This window comes from Podarcis liolepis (genome assembly GCF_965112155.1).
Source record: "Podarcis liolepis genome assembly, chromosome: 15".
In the NCBI taxonomy this organism is placed as follows: Eukaryota; Metazoa; Chordata; class Lepidosauria; order Squamata; family Lacertidae; genus Podarcis; species Podarcis liolepis.
This window is the reverse complement of record NC_139566.1, coordinates 22,277,547-22,297,029: the sequence shown is the minus strand read 5'-3', so window position 1 is coordinate 22,297,029 and position 19,483 is coordinate 22,277,547. Positions and strand designations below refer to the sequence as shown.

Genomic DNA, 19,483 nt, shown 5'->3' with positions numbered 1-19,483 from the left:
AACTTATGGAATATGCAGAAATGGCAAAACTTACAGGAAGAATAAGAAATCAAGATAACAAACTGTTTATAAAAGAATGGGAATTATTTATCGGATATTTACAGTTGAATTGTAAACAGATAAAAACATTAGCAGGGTTATTGTAACAACCTGTAGTTTTATAAGAGTATATATTTACAGGAGACACTTAAATGAGCAGGTTAAATGAATTTGGATATGCAGAAGACATTAAAAAATAAATTTAAGGGACCGCAGCAAGTGGGGGAAGGAAGTCAAATTTTGAAATGTTAAATGGATTGTAAAATTAATGAAAGGTATAAACTTGAAAGGTATAAATAAAAACTTTTTTTAAAAAATGTTGGAAGATTCGTGACAGGTAAAAAGACCCTCTCTATGCAGTGCATAGTTCAGGGGTCAGCAAACCTTTTCAGCAGGGGGCTGGTCCAATGTGCCTCAGACCTTGTGGGGGGGCGGACTATATTTTTTGGAGGGAAATGAATGAATTCCTATGCCCCACAAATAACCCAGAGATGCATTTTAAATAAAAGGACATGTAAAAACACACTGATTCCTGGACCGTCCGCAGGCCGGATTTAGATGGTGATTGGGCTCCTGGGCCTTAGTTTGCCTACCCATGGCATAGTTAAACTACGGAACTTGCCCCTGCAGGAAGCAGTGATAGCCAACAACCTGAATGGTTTTAAAAGAGGATTAGACAAATTAATAGAGGAGAGGTCTATCAAAGGCTACTAGCCAGGATGGCTACGCTCTGCCCTTCAGGAAGGCTTCTGAATCCCAGCTGCTAGAAAGAACAGGAGGGAATGCTCAAATCCTGCTTTGCTGGTTTCCCACAGGCTGTGGCCATTTTGGGAACAGGATGCTGGACTAGATGAGCCATTGGCCTGATCCAGCAGGCTCTTCTCAGAATGGAAAGCAAGTGCAGGATTCATTTCCTACCGGGCTCCAAAATGCAGTCCACCCGGCCTCCCAAGTCATCCAGCACATTCTGGGGGAAGAGAACGCCTCTCCTCCCAAGTGAGACAAGCAGGGTGTGTACCTCTCTACAGGAACATACTGGGTGAAGGACATAGGCTTGGTGGGAGAGCATCTGCCTTGCATTTAGGTCCCTGGTTCAATCCCCCAGCATCTCCAGTTAGGGCTCGAAGAGTCCCTTGTGTGACTCCCTGGAGAGCAGCTGCCAGTCCGTGTAGACAATCGCTAGCCTAAATTGACCGGTGGTCTTCCTCTGTATAAGGCACCTTCCTCTGTCTAAAGGGAAGGGCTGTAGGCTCAGTGGTTAGGATGCCTACTTTGCATACGTAACGTCCCAGGTCAACCCCCAACATCTCCAGGTAGGGCTGGGGCGGGGCAGGGGGGATGTCCCTGCCTGAAACCCAAGAGAGCTGCTGCAATTCAGTGCTGACAATACGGAGCTAGATGGGCCAATGGTATGACAGCATAAAACAGTTTCTTACGCTCCTATGTCTCAAAGGGGAGAAGCCATAGCTCAGTGGTTGAGAATTTGGCTTTGCATGCAGAAGGTCTCAGGTTCAATCCCCAACATCTCCTGCCAGGGCTGGGAAAGGCTGGAGAGCTGCTGCCAGCCAGTGTGGTCAATAATGAACCAGTGATTTAAGACTGTAAAGCTGATGCACATTTACAGGGAGGGAAATCCCAGTAGAGGGGCAATTCTGATTGGGGCGAACTCCCTGCTTGAAACCCTGGAGAGCTGCTGCCAGTCAGTGTACACAATATTGAGCTAGATGGACCAATGGTCTGACTCAGCAGAAGGCACACTTGCATGTTCCTCTCCCGGGGCACATGGTGTTTACCTGGCTGAAGGAATCCAGGCTGACGCCGTTGTCCAGCAGGAACTGTCGGACCTTCTGAACAAGCTCTGTTTCCCCCAGAGCCACTCTCACGGCCACGCTCCCCTTGCCTTCCTGCCAAGAGACAATATCATTTATTTATTTCATAAAATTTATATACACCACCCGATTTTTTTTAAAAAAACAACAACCTCAAAACAATCTGCAAACAGACAAAAACAACTGCAACATCCAAAAGAATTAAAACCAGAAATAAACTAAATATGCATCAGCAGGTGCCCAAATGAGTACACAGTGATGGCGCCAGCCTGATGTCAATAGGCCGGGAGTTCCAAAGGGCATTGCACTAAATGACCCTTGGGGTCCCTTCCAAGTCTACAATTCTGTGATTCTACATAGGCACCATGTTGCCCTTGTTCTTCAGGCAAGAGAGAATTTTAGATACGTACCGTATTTTTTGCACCATAACACTCACTTTTTTCCTCCTAGAAAGTAAGGGGAAATGTCTGTGCGTGTTATGGAGGAAATGCCTATGGGTGGCATGCCTACGGATTTTCCTCCTCTAAAAACTACGTGCGTGTTATGGTCGGGTGCGTGTTATAGAGCGAAAAATACGGTAAATAGATATGGATATTGCCATTAACATAGCTGAAAGACGGGATAGAGGTTTTAAAAAACGTTATATAATGAGTTGAAAAGGATGTTCAAAATAACATTATTTAAAAAAACAAAAACAGAAGTTTTCTTTTGGGAATTATGGGGACAGAACTGTATAGAAATTTATATATGTATGCTACTACAGCAGCAAGAATTTTACTTGCCCCAAAGTGGAAAGTAGCAGAAGTCCCAGTAAGGGAAGAATGGATACAAAAACGTATGGAATATGCAGAAATGGCAAAGCTTACTGGAAGAATAAGAAATCAAGATAACAAACTGTTTATTAAAGAATGGGAATGGTTTGTTGGATATTTATAGTTGAATGGTAAACAGATAAAAACATTAACAGGGTCATTGTAACAACCTGCAGTTTTATATGAGTATATATTTACAGTAGATAATTAAATGAGCAAGTTAAACGAATTTGGATATGCGGAAGATACGAAAAAATAAATTTAAGGAACTGCAGAAAGAGGGGGAAGAAATGTTAAATGGATCGTAAAATTGATGAAATGTATAAATTTTAAAAGTATAAATAAAAAACAATAAAAAATGATTATTTAAAGAAGGCTCACGTCATCAAACACTTGGCTCTTCGTGGCATTGTACTTCTGCGCAACAGCATCAGCGACTGCATTCACTCCCATGAAGAGGGTGTTCCAGTTATGAGAGCTATATTCGGGGGGGGGGGGGAAATAAAATAAATATTTATCCCATTCGGTGTCAGTTTTGGAACTGAACTGATTTTACGTATGCACTGTTTAAAACCTCTTATGAAATGATGCACGGCATTTCGCAAGGCTAGCACTCGTGAACACCCAGTGAAGCTGAATGCTGGAAGATTCAGGCCATCTTCACGCAATGCGTCGTTAAACTATGGAACTCCCTGCCACAGGAGGCAGCAATGGCCACCAGCTTGGATGGCTTTCAAAGAGGACTGGACAAATCCATGCTGGACAAGGCTATTGACGGCTACTAGCCACGACGGCTATTAGGGCGGTTCATAAAAAACTTTTTTTAAAAAAATGCCTGTTCCAAAGGTCTTCTCTTACTACACTAGGGATTATATAGCTGTACAGTGGTACCTCGGGTTAAGTACTTAATTCGTTCCGGAGGTCCGTTCTTAACCTGAAACTGTTCTTAACATGAGGTACCACTTTAGCTAAAGGGGCCTCCCGCTGCCGCTGCGCCACCGCTGCGCGATTCTGTTCTCATCCTGAAGCAAAGTTCTTAACCCGAGGTACTATTTCTGGGTTCGCGGAGTCTGTAACCTGAAGCGTCTGTAACCCAAGGTACCACTGTATCTGAAATTTCATGCCTATCAGTTAATATCTCGACCCTCCTCCACAAAAATAGCTGTTTACATGGCCATTTCCCTAGGTCGTAAAGGCTGAAATTTCAATTCAGTGGAGCAGGGTCAAGATATTAACTGATATGCATGAAATTTCAGATATAGCTATATAATCCCTAGTGTAGTAAGATAAGACCTTTGGAGCAGGCATTTTTTTAAAAAAAGTTTTTTATGAACCGCCCTGATGGCTATGGTCTGAATCTACTGTCAGAGGCATCGTAACCTCTGAATAGCAGTTACCGGGAACCACAGGTGAGCTTGTGAGTTTTCCTTTGGGGCATCTGATTGGCCACTGTGAGAACAGGATGCTGGACTAGATGGGCCACTGGCCTGATCCAGCAGGCTTGTGTTATGTCCTTATGCCACATGTTTCTAATTGATTTTTTTAAAATTGTTTTTATGTATGCAATTCTTTTGATTGTTTAGGTAAAGGTCCAGGACCCCTGGACATCTCGCTTTCAGGCCAAAGGAGCTGGCGTTTGTCCACAGACAGCTTTCCAGGTCATGTGGCCAGCATGACTAAACCGCCTCTGGTGCAACAGAACACTGTGACGGAAGCCAGAGCGCACGGAAACGCCGTTTACCTACCCACTGCAGGTACCTATTTATCTACTTGCACGGGCGTGCTTTCAAATTGCTAGGTTGGCAGGAGCTGGGACAGAGTGATGGGAGTTCACTCAGTCGCGGGGATTCGAACCGCCGACCTTCTGATTGGCAAGCTCAAGAGGCTCACTAGTTTAGTCCACAGCACCACCTGCACCCATATGTATGTTTCATAGAGATTCATTTGTAAATTTCTTCAGGGTGCCTTGTGGGAAGTGATTCATAAATAAAATAAATACAGTGGTACCTCGGGTTAAGTACTTAATTCGTTCCGGAGGTCTGTTCTTAACCTGAAACTGTTCTTAACCTGAAGCACCACTTTAGATTACGGGACCCCCCGCTGCTGCTGCGCTGCTGGAGCACAATTTCTGTTCTCATCCTGAAGCAAAGTTCTTAACCCGAGGTACTATTTCTGGGTTAGTGGAGTCTGTAACCTGAAGCGTATGTAACCTGAAGTGTATGTAACCTGAGGTACCACTGTACACAGTTAGTAAGATTAACAATAAGTAGGCAGCTGTCAGGGAACTGACATCAGAGCGAGAGGCGAAGGGGAGGCTCCCAGATGATGCTGGCGAAGGACCCAGCAGCAGGGGGAGAAACAGCTCAGTGGAGGGGGAAGCTAATCAGCGCAACACCAGGGAGAAAGGGGGGCAGATGGGGGAATCGGAGAGAGGGCTCCAGGACTCTTCACTGGATATCAGTGAGGAGAGCCCAGGTCCTCCGCTGCCCACGCCCTCCCTGCGCAGAAGACTCCCGCGCAGTGAGAGGAGGAGGAGACTGGGTGTCAAACAACTTTTATGTTGGAAGAGGTTCAAGAAACACCCACTGACGGATTCTGCCAGCAACTGAGGCAGCTGCGATGAGCAAGGGCTGTGCAGTCAGAAAGGTTTAACAAGGCAAATTAGCCTAGAGGGGCACCAGTTTACGCATGAGTAACTCATAGCCATTACAGCAGCGCTGGGGCTTAACGAACACACAAACAAACCTGGAACTGTTGGCTTTGTCCTTGGACGCCTTTTGCTTCTTGTAAGACGACGCCCCAGCAGCATCTGAGTCCTCCCCTTCTTCCTTCTTAATGGTGGAGGGCAAAACGTGCAGCATCCGGCCCTAGGAGAAAAGACAGCAACTCTGGAACTCCATGCCAGATGAAGATAGACAACGTAAAGAAAGAAAAAGAAAAAACCCTTCTCAAACTTTGGCCCTACTTCAGCAGTGTTTTCCAAGCCATAAAATGTCTTGGGTGAACAGGAATGTTCTTAAATGACGACTACTGAATGAAGTACTTCACCAGGGAAGGCGTTTCATAAAGGGGGAGCCACCTTTAATAAAAATACATTAAAAAAATAAAATAAAAGGGGAGCCACCACCAAGAAGGTCCCGTCATGGGTGAGCACCCAGCGGCAGAACCAAAACCAAAAGGAGCTTCCCTTCCAACCACAGAGCCAGAGATGGTTCCAGGCTGGGTCTTTCCCATTCCTTGAAACCTGATCCTTAAAAAAGAAAAATCGAGAAACCTGGGATGGAACTTGGGGACCCTGCTGCCCGCAAACCCAGTGGATTTCCTCACAAAGTGACAGCCCGTTCCAAGTCAGTCGTACCTGGAAAACCTGCCCATCCACTTCTGCAAAGGCTTTCACGGCATGTTCCGGGATCATGTAGGTGATGAAAGCAAAACCTTTGGGTTTCTTGGTGAGACTGTCAATGGGGAAATGGATCTCAGAGAGGGGCCCTGGACAGAACGAAAAACAAACACACATTTCCACAAAGAAACCCTTGTGGCTGCAGAACGCAGCGGCCAAAGAAGACACAATGCGGCGCTGAGGCAACAATCGCACCATAGATTTAAAGCGCTGTGATATCACTTTAAAAAAACTGTGGCTTCCCCCAAAGAATTATGGGGGCTGTAGTTTGCGAAGGGTGCTGAGGGTTACTAGGAGACTCCTGCTATTTCCCTCACAGAGCTAGAACTCCAGAGTTCCATGCAAAGAGCAATTTATTGTTCAACTGCCGAAGGCCTACCATATTTGGAAAATATTGCCTCCAAGTCTTCTTCGGTGCTGGAGTAGGGAAGGTTCCTCACAAAGAGCCTCCCGGATTCGGAGAGATCTTCCTCCTCTTCATCATCCTTCTTCGTCCTTTGCCAGACCTGGGCCAGGTGTTTTGAAGGGAGTTTCGCCTTCCCAGCGCTCTCTTCGGGAAACACCTCGATGTACCGCCCACCTGTGAAAACAAAGCACAGACGGAGGGGAGAAATAAATATAAAAACACATAGCACAAAAGGAAAACAGAATGAGAGGGAAGAGGAAAGAGGGAAGCCTAGGTCCAAGTTCAAAGTCATCTGCAAAGCTCTGATTATATTGTACCCAAATGGTACCCAAGTTTGTAATGTGTTTGTGACATTCACACACTATAATTTTAGATGTGTATCTGAGTATCAGGAAAGAAAAGCATCTTTGGAAAACCCAGAAATTCAGAAACTAAATTGACTATTAAACCTCCTCGTGGATACATACCCATGTATTCGTGATTTCGTTTCAATGCTTTCTGCACCTCTTCCTCACTGTTAAAATCAACAAACACATAACCTGGGAGAGGGATGAAAACACACAGGGAAGAACGTTATGACATTTCATTCAGGTCTTACAAAGAGCAGATTTTACGTCAAGGCAGAACAGGAAGCTGCCTAATACCAAGTGAGGTCATTGGTCCATTTAGCTCAGCACTGCGTACACTGATTGGCAGAAGCTCTCTAGGGTGGCAGACGGGAGTCCTTCGCCACTCCTAACTGATGATGAACCCAGGACCTTCTGCATGTAATGAGCGGTGAGCCTTCGCCGCAAAAAAAAAATTCCCCACACCAATAAAAATATAAATTTTTTTTTAAAAAAAATTCCCCACAGCATAGGTCACTCATTGCAATGCTTGGAGACCTTCAGGTGATGAGCAACTACGGGTAATAAGTTTAATAAATGAAATGGATGTTACCTGTCTTATTCCCATGGGCGTTCCTTGCAATCCTGATCGCCACTGGCCGGAGAGGCACAAGAAACTCCTTGATATTTTGCTGTGGAGAGTAGAAGATCAAGTCACTTCACAGGGGAGTTGTTAGGCAGCCCCTTTTCCCCACACTACAATTTTCAGAGTTTCTTGTGAAGAATAATTTGACTGTTCAGCCACATGGGGAACTGTAGCTCTGGGAGAGGAGTAGAGGTCCTCCAACTTCAACATCGTTATTATATTTATATCTCACCTATTTCCCAGGCCGGGACTCAAAGCAGCTTGCAAAAATTAAAACAACGGTCTGGCTTTTCTAGGGGGAAGAGTTCCAAAATCTGGGAGCAGACACCAAGAAGGCCCTGCAACCCCACCAGGCATGGTAGGAAGGCCTTCCCCAAAGATCTCAGAGCTCGGGCAGGTTTGCATGGGATAATGCATTCCCTCAGATAGCCTAAGCCATATATAGCAAACTACAGCTCCCAGGATTCTCTGGGAGAAGTCAAGGCTGTTTAAAGTGGTATCACAACATTTTAAATGAATGGAGCGATTGGAGCCCTAGATAAGCTCCTGCAAAGGGCACCTACCTCTGTGACGTTGAACGGGGCGCCTCGCAGCTTCACCGTGTAGGGAGTGGTAGGCTCATTTGCACCGGCCGAAGTTTTTGCCTGTGTGAAGAAAGACACATGTCGTCAACGAAAGTCTAAAGAGGTACCGTATTTTTCGCTCTATAGGACGCACCGGACCATAGGAGGGGGAGAAGAGGGGAAAAAATTCTCCTCCTCTCTGCTCAGGGCCCTTCAGCGAAGTGGCAGGAGAAATGGAGCCCCTTCCATTTCTCCTCCCGCTTCACTGAAGGGGCGCTGCACAGAGAGGGAAAACTGTGCAGCACCTCTCCAGTGAAGTGAAGCCTGGAGAGCAAGAAGGATCAGTGTGCACCGACTCCTCTCACTCTCCAGGCTTCAGGCGGCTATCCGCAAGCCTTTGGAGCGCAGCGGGAACTCCTGCTGCGCTCCGAAGGCTTGCGGATAGCTGCCTGAAGCCCCCGGAGCGCAGCCTTTGAAGCCTCTGCAGAGCAGCAGGGTGCCTTCACCCCGCTGCCCTGCGGAGGCTTTGCGCAGCTAACCCCAAGCTAGAACAGCGAGACAGAGCGCTGCGCAGTGCTCCGTCTCCCTGTTCTGGCTTTGGGCTTAGCCGTGCAGCCTGCATTCGCTCTATAGGACGCACACACATTTCCCCTTAATTTTTGGAGGGGGGAAAGTGCGTCCTGTAGAGCGAAAAATATGGTATTTCGTGGTGCTTCCTTTATAACCTCTCTAGGCCAAGGCATGCTGGAACACAACACAAACTGCCTAATATCAGGTCAGACAATGCATTCAACATACCTAACACCTGCCTGGTTTGCACATCAACAGTGAGTGTGGACTAAGACCTGGGAAGCCACAGTGGTGACCTTGGGCCAGTTGCTGCCTCTCAGCCTAACCCGCCTCGCAGGGTTGTTGTGAAGGTAAAATGGAGAGGAAGAGAACTTTGTATGCCACCTTGAGTTCCTTGGAGCAAAAGTGGGATACAAATGTAATAAACAAAGAAACAGAAACTAGCCTACTGTACAAAAGATAAAATTTACATTTATTACTCTGCCTCCCCCTTTAGACTCTGGCCCCAACCACTGCTGCTATGTGGCCTCCAGAAGGTTGCTGAGAACGGAATGTGGCCCTCATCTTGAAAACTCTTCCCTTCCCTTAGACCAGTGTTTCCCAAACTTGGGTCTCCAGCTGTTTTTGGACTACAACTCCCATCACCCCTCGCTAGCAAGACCAGTGGTCAGGGATGATGGGAATTGTAGTCCAAATACAGCTGGAGACTCAAGTTTGGGAAACACTGGTCTACACTATAAGTAGAATGCCATCCAGGGTTGGGTTGGGGGCCTACCTGGGATGCATCTTTCAGTTTCTTCTTCCCCTTCGTGACACCTCCCTGTCCCTTGATCGTTTCATCCAGCCCAGGTCCCGTTGCGAGGACAGCGCCTGGGGCTTGCTTCTGGTGGGGCTTCTCATCCTCTGCCTCCTCTTCTCCTCCATCAAAGTCCCTGCTGTCTAACTCCTCAGTCTCACTCTCCTCCCCAGACGAAGGCAAGGACCCATCGCCCTTCACCACTTTAGACCTCAGGTAGTCCATGTCAGAGAGCTCCTGCCTGGCCGCCATCTTGCCCTCAGAGGTTTTCTCTTTTCCTGCAAGTTGGGGACAAGGGGAAGGAACAGAGAGTCACCTCCTTGTGTGCGTTTTGGGAAGTCTACCTGGTAAGCAAAGGACTTGCTCACGGACCAAGATGGCTTCAGATTTAGAGAGGGAGACTCCCATTCACCTCCCAGAGCTACAATTCCCAGAGCTGCCTATGAAGAGGGGCTGACTGTTAAACCACTCTGGGAATGGCAGCTCTGTGAGGGTAACAGAGAGCCTCTCCGAACAACTGTCATCACCCTTAAGGAATTACAGTTAAGGGTGCTGAGAGCTGAAGATCCCAATATCCCAGGGAACTCTAAGAATTGTAGTTCTCTGAAGGGAACTGTCCCCTGACCACTTTTAGCACCCTATAAACAAAGTGCAGTTTCTAGAATTTTTTGGGCCTGTTTAAAGTGGTAGAGTAGCACTTTCAATGTGTGGTGTTAATATGGCCATAGAGGAGGCATAGGCAAACTCAGCCCTCCAGATGCTTGGGGACTACAACTCCCATCATCCCCGACCACTGGTCCTGTTAGCCAGGGATGATGGGAGCTGTAGTCCCAAAACATCTGGAGGGCCGAGTTTGCCTATGCCTGCCATAGAGGGAGCAAGTCTCACTATTAGTAAATACCTATAGTGGCAGGAGGAGAACTTTTTTCCCCCTATAAAGGTCTGCTAATCCACTGGGAGGAAGCAGTCAGGGGCCTCGGCACATGGTGGACGGTGCCAGAGCCTGCTACAGGACCCACCAACAAACGAAAACAGAAGCAAGTCACTCCAAAGAAAAAGAGACTTCTCAGTGGTGGCCCCATGGCTGTTAAATGCTCTCCCTAGAAAGGCCACCCTGGCACCTTCCTGTGGTCTTTTCCAAACCTGTGAAATGTTTTATTACCCCAGTCTTCTTTTTTAAAAAACAAAAACAAACCAATTTTAACAAGTGCATAATTTAGCTTTAAATATATTTTACTTCTATGCAATTTAAACATAGTTTATTCTATTTTTATGGGATCAATGGACTAATTCAATAAAATTCCATTGTGTTCCAGTGCCGTTAGTCCATTTGTGAGATGAGTACTTTTGAATCATCTGGTTTTCATCTTCCTTTCTTTTAGGAAAGCCTTTTATGCTGCAAACAGTGGCATTGTATTGTAAATATTCGTTTTGCATTCATATTACACAGACCCCTTCACTGCATTGTGTTCAACAACTGCTGGAAACCTTTCTGTTTAGATATGTAATTTTATTACGTCCGTAAATGTGTTTAAAAAATATGCCGACTCTTATCTTGATATTTTTTGTGTGTCTACTTGTTATTAAAGTATGTTGACTCTATTGGTATATCCTTATTAATATTTTACATTGTTGTGACATAAAACAGTTGGAGGTATGTGGGTTTACAAAAAAAAGAATTAAAAATTGATATAAAATTGGTTAACTAAATAAACGTTTTCTATTGCTTTGTAAATATACATATATATTGTGCATACATCTTTATTAGGCTACATCCAGCAGTATGAGTAGACCCATTGAAAACAATGGACATGGGTAACTTAGGCCTATTAATTTCAACAGGTCTACTTTGAGTAGATCTTAAGTTGGCTATGCAACCTGTTATATATTTTAATTTCTGTTTTATGGGCTCCACCAAGAAATCAGCATCACTGGGCAAACTTTTAAGATATCAGTTTATATCCAGCTAAGCCATATCCATGAGCAGAGTGGACCCATCAAAATCAGTGGGCCAAACTTAAGTCATGTCCATTAATCTCAGTGGGTTTCCTCTGAGTAGGACTAATATTGGTTAGGACTAATGAGATAATGAACTAAAATAAATAAAGCATCTTGCCCTATGAAAAAGGATTACACTGAAGGCAAATGAGCATATGGTCACAAATCCAATACATTCAGGCACAGTCCATAAGAAATCCAGTTGCAGCAGACTTGTAACTTACAAGAACTTATTATAAGACTAAACCTTAACACTATAGCATACAGAACAGAGCACTAGAACAAAGAGGTAGACAGAGAAAGTAAGAAACCCAGGCTCCTCATGGCCTGACTATAATAGTCAGCACGACCCTGGAAGAAAGGATAACAAAACCAGTTTAAACCAGCTGTACTCAGCTTCCCAGGAGAAATAACCCAAACTAGAGCCTTCTGCCTGTTTCTTTCACATAGAATGAAAACTTCCTAGAACCCTCTTGAATTAAGCAAAACAAGAAAGATCTCTACTCATCAGATCAATACTTTCTGTACTAAGAAATGCAATCAGATAATTCTGTACTGAGGAGGCGTCGCAAAAACCAAGGAAATGGTTTTTCCCCCTCCCCCCTCAAAAAACGTCCTTCTTCCCCCTCCCCCCTCAAAAAACACAGGTAATTAAGGTGTTAAACCAGGGGTTGGAAACCTAAAGGCCCATGGGCCACAAGCAGCCCATGGGGGTCGTTTAACCAGCCCATGGAACCCCGCCGCCCGGCTCCTGTGCACCACACTAAACCGGTGCAGAGCAGAGCAGGGACTGCCTTCCACAACGCTGGCCGGCTTCCCACTGGCTGCCGGAAGCTCCTGCAGCCAATGGGAAGCTGCGCATGCCTCCTCTGCGCTGGAAATAGCGTTTGCGCATGCGTCCATACTCCGGCCCACTGTGGCGTCTGTGGGACCATGGCCGAAGCCACAAAAACTTTGGCAACCCCTGTGTTAAACCCTAATTAAACTGGGCACACCACAGCTCAATTCGGTTCAGGACACAACCCCCTTCTCCCCGTGAGGCTTGGAGCGGGTGTGTATGCATGCACAGCCCTGCTGTTCTGCTATGCTAACTAGACCAGTTCCCAAACTTGGGTCTCCAGCTGTTTTTGGACTACAACTCCCATCATCCCTAGCTGGCAGGACCAGTGGTAAGTGATGATGGGAATTGTAGTTGAAAAACAGCTGGCGACCCAAGTCTGAGAAACACTGAGCTAGAGTCTCCTTGCAGAGCAAAGCCACTTGTGAGATGCAGAGTCTCCCAAACAAGCCCTATGTCCAATTACCTTGGGTAATTCCCTCCTCTCGTTCCTCCTCTCCACCCTCGGCTTCCCTCTCGCTTAGGCTCTCCGACTCGTCGGAGTCAAAGTTCAGATAATCGTCCGTCTGCTTGGCTTTGCTCTTCTTGGGCTCCTCCACTTTGGCATCGTTGGACCATGTGGCCGCCTTAGACCGCTTCTGGTGCACTGCCAGGAAGTCTTGAAACGTCTCCTCTTCTTCCAGCTGTCAAAAAGAGGGAGAGACGGAAAAGGGGTCACCAAGGTAAGAGAGAACATCAAAAGCTGGCATGAAGGGACTTCCCAGCACTGTAGCAGAGTCCATCTTTCATGTGCAGAAGGTCCCTGGTTTCACCCCTGGCATTTCCCCTCTTTTTTTCCAAAATTTCAAAAACAAGTTTTTTACACATTTTTTACCGTATGTTTCGCTCCATAACACACTTTTTTCCTCTTAAAACCTAAGGGGAAATGTCTGTGCGTCTTATGGAGCGAATTTGTGGTCCTTGGGGCTGGGAGGGGGAGAACCCGGCTTCCCTCGCCAGCCCCACAAGCTCACCGACCTGCTCTTTGGGGCTGGCGGTGGCTTTCTATTATTATTTTTTATCCTCTTGGTGCCTGATCTTCCTGGTCAGCCTTGCCATCTCCACATAGTCCATCATCTTCGTTATCCATTCTTCTTTCAATGGGGCTCTTTCTTCTTTCCATCCCTGGGCAAATAGTATTCTAGCCATGGTCGTCACATACATAAACAGTACTTTCTTATCCTTCGGTAATTCTGCCCCTGGCATTTCCAAGTTATTGCTGCATATGTAGCATGCTTTATGGGGAGTTGGAAGTGAATCTGGTCAGACTAGGACCTGGGAGACCAGGGTTCAAATCTCCACTCAGCCATGAAGTTTACTGGGTGAACTTCTGCCAGTCACTGTCTCTTAGCCCACAACCAACCTCCCAGGTTTGTTTTGGGGGGATTAAGTGAGATGAGGGAGAACCACATACACAACCTTAAACTCCTTTGAGAAAAAGGTGGGATATAAATGCAGCCAACAAATAAATAGCTTATGCTTGCCTCCTTTAACTCCCCCGGTCGATTCTTCTTTTTCTTTTTCTCCTGAAAAATACGGGGTTTTTAAATGGTTACTTTAAAATGACAGGAGACATTTAATACCAATTTGCAGACAGCTTTCAAGCGAAGGAAAGACAGAGCCAGGAAAACCAAAGACTGGAGGTCTTTCCTTAAGATATTTTTGACAAAGTGAATTAAAAAATAATAATCTTACTTGTTTTGCTTCTTTATTACCAGAACTTTTTGTAAACTTTTCAGGAGCTTCCTTTAACACTGGGGGCTTGAGAGAGTGTTTGCTCCAGGCTCTGGGTTTCTGTGGATCCCCAAAAGACTTACAAAATTCAACCTACAAAAGAATAAAAAATGGTTATGGTGCAGGTCTTTATGATTCGATGGCACCTTAAACTCGAGTAAATATGGTATATATACACTTTCACACATATGCTACAACAGCAGCAAGAATACTTATTGCAAAGTATTGGAAGACACAAGATTTACCCACCCTGGAAGAATGGCAGATGAAAGTGATGGACTATATGACATTAGCTGAGATGACTGGCAGAATCCGCGATCAGGGAAAGGAGACGGCGGAAGAAGAATGGAAGAAATTCAAGATCTACCTTAAGGACTATTATAAACTTGATGAATGTTAGAATGTCGAGGTTTGAGTAAGAAAGGGATACAGCGATATAAGACTAGGTTGAAGAAAGGACTAAGAGGACAGAGGACTGACAGATATATTCAGAGTTGCTAAAACTTTTGGACATTGGGATGCAGAAAGGGGAGGTATGGGGAAGTCTGAGAAACACGGTTTATGAAAAAAAGGTTATGAAATTATACGTGTTTGTATGTCTTTTTATATGTTTGTATTGTCTTAAAAAAATTTGTAAAATCAATAAAAAATTTATATATATAAAAAAAACGATATAGGAAGATTCTTTCCAGTGGCACCTTGGAGACCAACTAGGTTTGTAATTGGTGTGAGCTTTCGTGTGCATGCACACTTCTTCAGATGCATGCACACAAAAGCTCATGCCAATGGCGGACTTGGTTGGTCTCTGAGGTGCTGCTGGGGGGAATTTTTTTATTTTGTTTCGACTACGGCAGACCAACACGGCTACCTACCTGTAAATAGGAAGTATTAATTGCACATGGCTTGAGGATGTGGGGGCAGGTTGGAAAGTAAAAAGATTAAAAATAAAGCTGTGCCATAAACATCACAACAATGGACACAGCACATTTTATTCCTCTTACTGATATGTACTGGATTCTCTAGGTAGTATAGCTTCAAATATAAATTCTGCAATGGGAAAAAAATATATATATAAACTTTCACACAACATAAAGGCTACTTCCAGGAATATAGTGCATGTTTAGTACTAATTTCTGTAGGGGGTTTTCTGGAAGCAAATCACAGAGACATTAACACTAAACTTGTGCTATATTACATTATATTTCTGGAAGTAAATCATGTGCGGATATAGGCAAGGAAACGACAGGGAAATGGAATAAGCTGCTGTGTGAATGCAGTCTTAGTTGGATACAACTCCCTCCAGATTTTTTTGTTGTCTTCCTGATAGGCAGCTAGGTTTAGAGCAGTGAACAGCAATCCCGACTCTTTCTCCCCACCTGGTAAAAAAACAAAAAACCTCAACATCCTGCATCACTACTTGACATTATAGTGCATCTGAAAGACACCTCACCGTCACTCTGGCTGTGTCTATGAAGCTTTTGTTGAAATGGGCAAGGGCCACATTGGCTTCCTCTTCTGATTTAAAGCCAATAAACCCAAATTTGCGGAATTTGCCATCCTTGGTGAATTTCAAACTGCAGTCGGTCAGCGTGCCAAATGCAGCAAAGAGGTTCCGGAAGCGCTCTTCCTTCATCTAGAGGAAACAGATTTGTTCAAGCAGTGTTAAGAACACAACATGTTGGTAACGGGGAACCCAAAGCCCTTCAGGTCTGGCTGGACTATAGCTCCCATCACAGGAAGCTGCCTTAAACTGAGTCTGACCATTGGTCCACCTACCTTAGTACTGTCAACACTGACTCACAGTGGCTCTTCAGAATTACAGGCTAGGGTCTCTCCAAGCCCTACCAGGGATTGAACCTGAGACCTTCTGGAAGCAAAACAGATGTTCTGCCACTGAGCTGCAACCCTTTATCCCTAGCAAAGGGGCTGATGGGAACTGGGATTCCAAAACCATCTGGAGGACCACAGGCTCCCCATCCCTGCAGCAGACAGTCTGCGGGCAGAAGGAATCTTCAAGCCACTGTGGGATGCTGGAAGCTGGGCTAGGTAGATTTTTGGTCTGATCCATCTGGCCTGTTTTTGTAATGAAGGGGCAAACATCTGGGGCTAGCAGCAGTTCTCAACCTGTGGGTCCTGTTACCGGAAAAATCCAAGGGCTCCCTTGGACAAAAACAAAGACACCAACCAGGATAACTTGGAGCAAAACAGCAGCCTGTAGGCTTGGCCTTTATTGAACTGTTGCAACAGGGTGTTCCCCTCACTCGCAGGAGAGAGGAAAGACCCAGAAAGATGGTGTGCAAGACCTTATAAAAACTTTTGAAATTCCCATCCTCTAGGTCAAGCCCACCCCCAGAAACATCATGCATACATTACAGAAAGGAGGGGTTGAGGGAGCAGTTGTGGTGGTAACCTGAGTGTCCTGTCACCTGGCTGGTTCCTCCTTTCCCCCTCCCCATGAGTCACTTCCAGGAGACAAAGGGAGTTTGCAGTTTCCTGCCCCCAGAGGGAAGATCTGAACATTGTCCTTTGTTTCAGTCCATGCTGAATCCACTCCCGTATGCAAGTTCTTTGTGATCCTGACTGTCTTCTGTCTGGGATCATCAGGGTTGACATAGCAACTGGGCAGGGCTCCTGTGGATGTGCTGGGATGGTGAAGGGATTATGGCTGACCAGAACCAAGCCACCCCCCTTTGATAGTCCTTGTCACATGGAGTAAAATGAAATGGAACAGTGCAAATCCGATGTATGGTTGATTTTTCTATGAATTTATAACAGAAATGTGGCGTATGTAGTGTGTGAGTGTGAGTGTGTGTGAAGTTTGTACAAACAGAATGATTGGGGTGGGGGGGGTTCCTGCTACAGTCCCCAGATGTTGTTGGACTACAACGCCCATCATCCCTGAGCTCTGGCCTTGCTAGCTAAGGGTGATGGGAGTTGTAGTTCAACAACATCTGGGGACCCACAGGTTGAAAAAGGCTGGTTTAGAGAAAAGGTGAAGAGGAAGCAGCACAATAGAGATGTAAAGGATTATGCATGATGTAGAGAACATCCCCATCTCCCATAATGCTAGACATCCAATAAAACTGAATGCTGAAGCATTCAAAAAGAAGAAAAGAAATTTATCCCTGCAGCATAGTTAAACTATGGAATTCTCTCCCACAACAGGCAGCGATTGGCACCAACACAGATGGATTTATAAGAGGCTTAGACAAATACTAGCCCCAATGGCTGTGTGCTAATTCCACTGCCAGAGGAAGTATGCCGCTGGATACCAGTTGCTGGGAATCACAAGCAGCGGGGAGTGCTGCTGTGTTCACATTTGTGCCTTAAGCACATAAAAACATAAGATCCCAGCTAGATCAGGCCTATGGCCCATCTAGTCCAGCCTCCTGTGCTCACCCTGGCCAACCAGATGGCTGTGGGAAAGCAGGATTCGAGCCCAAGGACAACTCTCCCCACCTATGAATCCCCTCAGCTGGGAACCAGAGGCATAATGCCTCTAACACTGGAAATAAAGCACAGCCATTATGGCTAGTAGCACGCAGTTGCCGTGATCCATCAGACTGTTAAGCTCTTGGCCCAGAGTCCCTTTACCCCACGCGAGCCACGTCCACACCAGCCCAAACTGCCTTCTGCACACCGCCTCTCACCCCGTTCGGCAGGTTCTTCACGATAAGTCGCGACATCTTGAAACAGCTGCGTTTTCTCCTTCTCTTTCAGGACCGGAATCCAGCGAGAACCGCTTCAAGGGAGAAATAACATTACTCCAGGCAGCCACGCCGCTCCCTGGGCGCCGCCATGTTGCGATGTAGCTCGAGGTCACGTGACAAGAGGCTCCACCCCCCCCCATTAAAACGCATGCGCGGCGGAGGAAAAGCTCCTCCTCTGTTAAAGCGGCTGAGGCTAGATTGGGAAGTCACCCAAAGGGGATGAAGAGCAAAAATGACGCCTTGTCGCCACTTCCGGTTCTGAGTGGAGTTTCTGCGGGGGGAATCCTCGCACGGGAATAGGACCAGGGGACCATAGACATATAGACTGATTTCCCTATTTTGCAATCATAGAGGCAAAACCAATCAAAATAGAAGAGACATATAACAACTGATATCCTTTTGAATGTGTTGTGCAAGCAGGGATTCTTGGTTTCTTTCTGGGTTTTTTTGTTTTTTATTATGCATTTTGTGTTTTATATATGTGTGTGTGTGCGTGCGTGTGTGTGTGTATTTGGTGAACCGCCCTGAGATCTAGGGATGAAAGGCAGCAAAGAAATATTATAAATAAATTAATAAGAATAATAATTGGTAAGCAAACGAAAAGCCATACTGAGTGGCATGAGTCTAGTGCATTGAAAGCCCCCTTTAAATGTTTGCACAACTGTGCATTGTCGTACTGTGGTATTATGGATATCTAGTGATCTTTGAGACTTGTGGGTGAAGGGCATATTTATGCATTTCCATATAGTATAAATAACATAACATTAACAGATGGAGAGGTCACGGGCATGGTTATAAGGTGCTTTGGGATTGGCTGAGAATACTAATTTCCACCACCAGGGGGCATTAAAATATTATATATGATACTGTACTTCCTTTCCCATCAGTGGGATTTCTTACCTGCCCTACAGTATTTTGGAATCTGTGTAATCCACCTGAGAATAAACAGTCAAATATATACATATTTCAGGGAAGCAGTTTTGTGTCAATAAAAGCTTCATTGTGTAATAATTGTGTACTATTTATGGCTGTAGAGATATATCCTGCTCACTAAGCACACTTTTCCAGTTTCTGTTATTTCTGCACAATTTATTCTCAAAAGTTTGCCATTTAGATTGTTTTTATTTTTCTATTTTTACTTATCTTGTTTGCCAAGCGGTTAGAGTGTCAGACTGGAACCTGGGAGACCAAGGTTAGAATCCACACTCAGCTTGTTTGGTGGCCTTGGGCTTGACACTGCCTCTCAGCCTGAACTCCCTTGCAGGGTTGTTGTGGAGATTAAATGAGGATGGGGAGAGTCATGTGTGCCACCTTGATCTCTTTGGAGAAAAAAAGTGGGTTATGAAAGCAATAAATAAATAAATCTTCTTCTTCTTTGGCGATCCCTCGTAGCCAAGTAAGATTGTCTATAGTAAACACGGTTTTAACAATGAGTCTGTAAGTGACTGTGGAGGCCAATTCTGGATCCACACGTCCTTCCACGGTGGGGACATAGGTTTCTAGGTGGGAGCTGATCACGGTGTGGATTTGCCAAGCGTGCCTTCCTCTTAGCACGTTTCCCCTTGCGTCCTGAGTTCGAGTGTCTTCAAAGCCCATGACACCTTTGATAAAGGCTGTTCTCCAACTGGAGTGCTCGCAGGCCAGTGTTTCCCAATTGTTGGTGTTTATACTACATTTTCTAGATTTGCCTTGAGACAGTCTTTAAACCTCTTTTGTTGACTACCAGCATTATGCTTTCCATTTTTAAGTTTGGAATAGAGTACAGTGGTACCTTGGG

General features: G+C 45.4%; 1 protein-coding gene across 2 annotated transcripts in view; it reads right to left on the bottom strand.

Annotated features, from left to right (window-relative positions):
- RBM19 (RNA binding motif protein 19) overlaps positions 1-17,852 on the bottom strand; it is a 104,246-nt gene extending 86,394 nt beyond the window's left edge. For both annotated transcript variants that reach the window (XR_014519828.1, XM_083478525.1), the window contains exons 1-14: positions 17,647-17,852; positions 15,447-15,629; positions 13,958-14,089; positions 13,747-13,788; positions 12,690-12,906; positions 9,367-9,665; positions 8,022-8,102; positions 7,426-7,504; positions 6,954-7,025; positions 6,460-6,660; positions 6,039-6,169; positions 5,426-5,547; positions 3,062-3,158; positions 1,833-1,943 (exon numbers count right to left, since the gene is read on the bottom strand). Coding sequence is in view for 1 of the 2 variants with exons in the window: in XM_083478525.1 (XP_083334651.1) it covers positions 1,833-1,943; positions 3,062-3,158; positions 5,426-5,547; positions 6,039-6,169; positions 6,460-6,660; positions 6,954-7,025; positions 7,426-7,504; positions 8,022-8,102; positions 9,367-9,665; positions 12,690-12,906; positions 13,747-13,788; positions 13,958-14,089; positions 15,447-15,629; positions 17,647-17,682 (1,803 nt within the window). In the remaining variant the exon portion in view is untranslated. The remainder of the gene's footprint in view (positions 1-1,832; positions 1,944-3,061; positions 3,159-5,425; positions 5,548-6,038; positions 6,170-6,459; positions 6,661-6,953; positions 7,026-7,425; positions 7,505-8,021; positions 8,103-9,366; positions 9,666-12,689; positions 12,907-13,746; positions 13,789-13,957; positions 14,090-15,446; positions 15,630-17,646) is intronic.
- Positions 17,853-19,483: the final 1,631 nt, after the last annotated feature.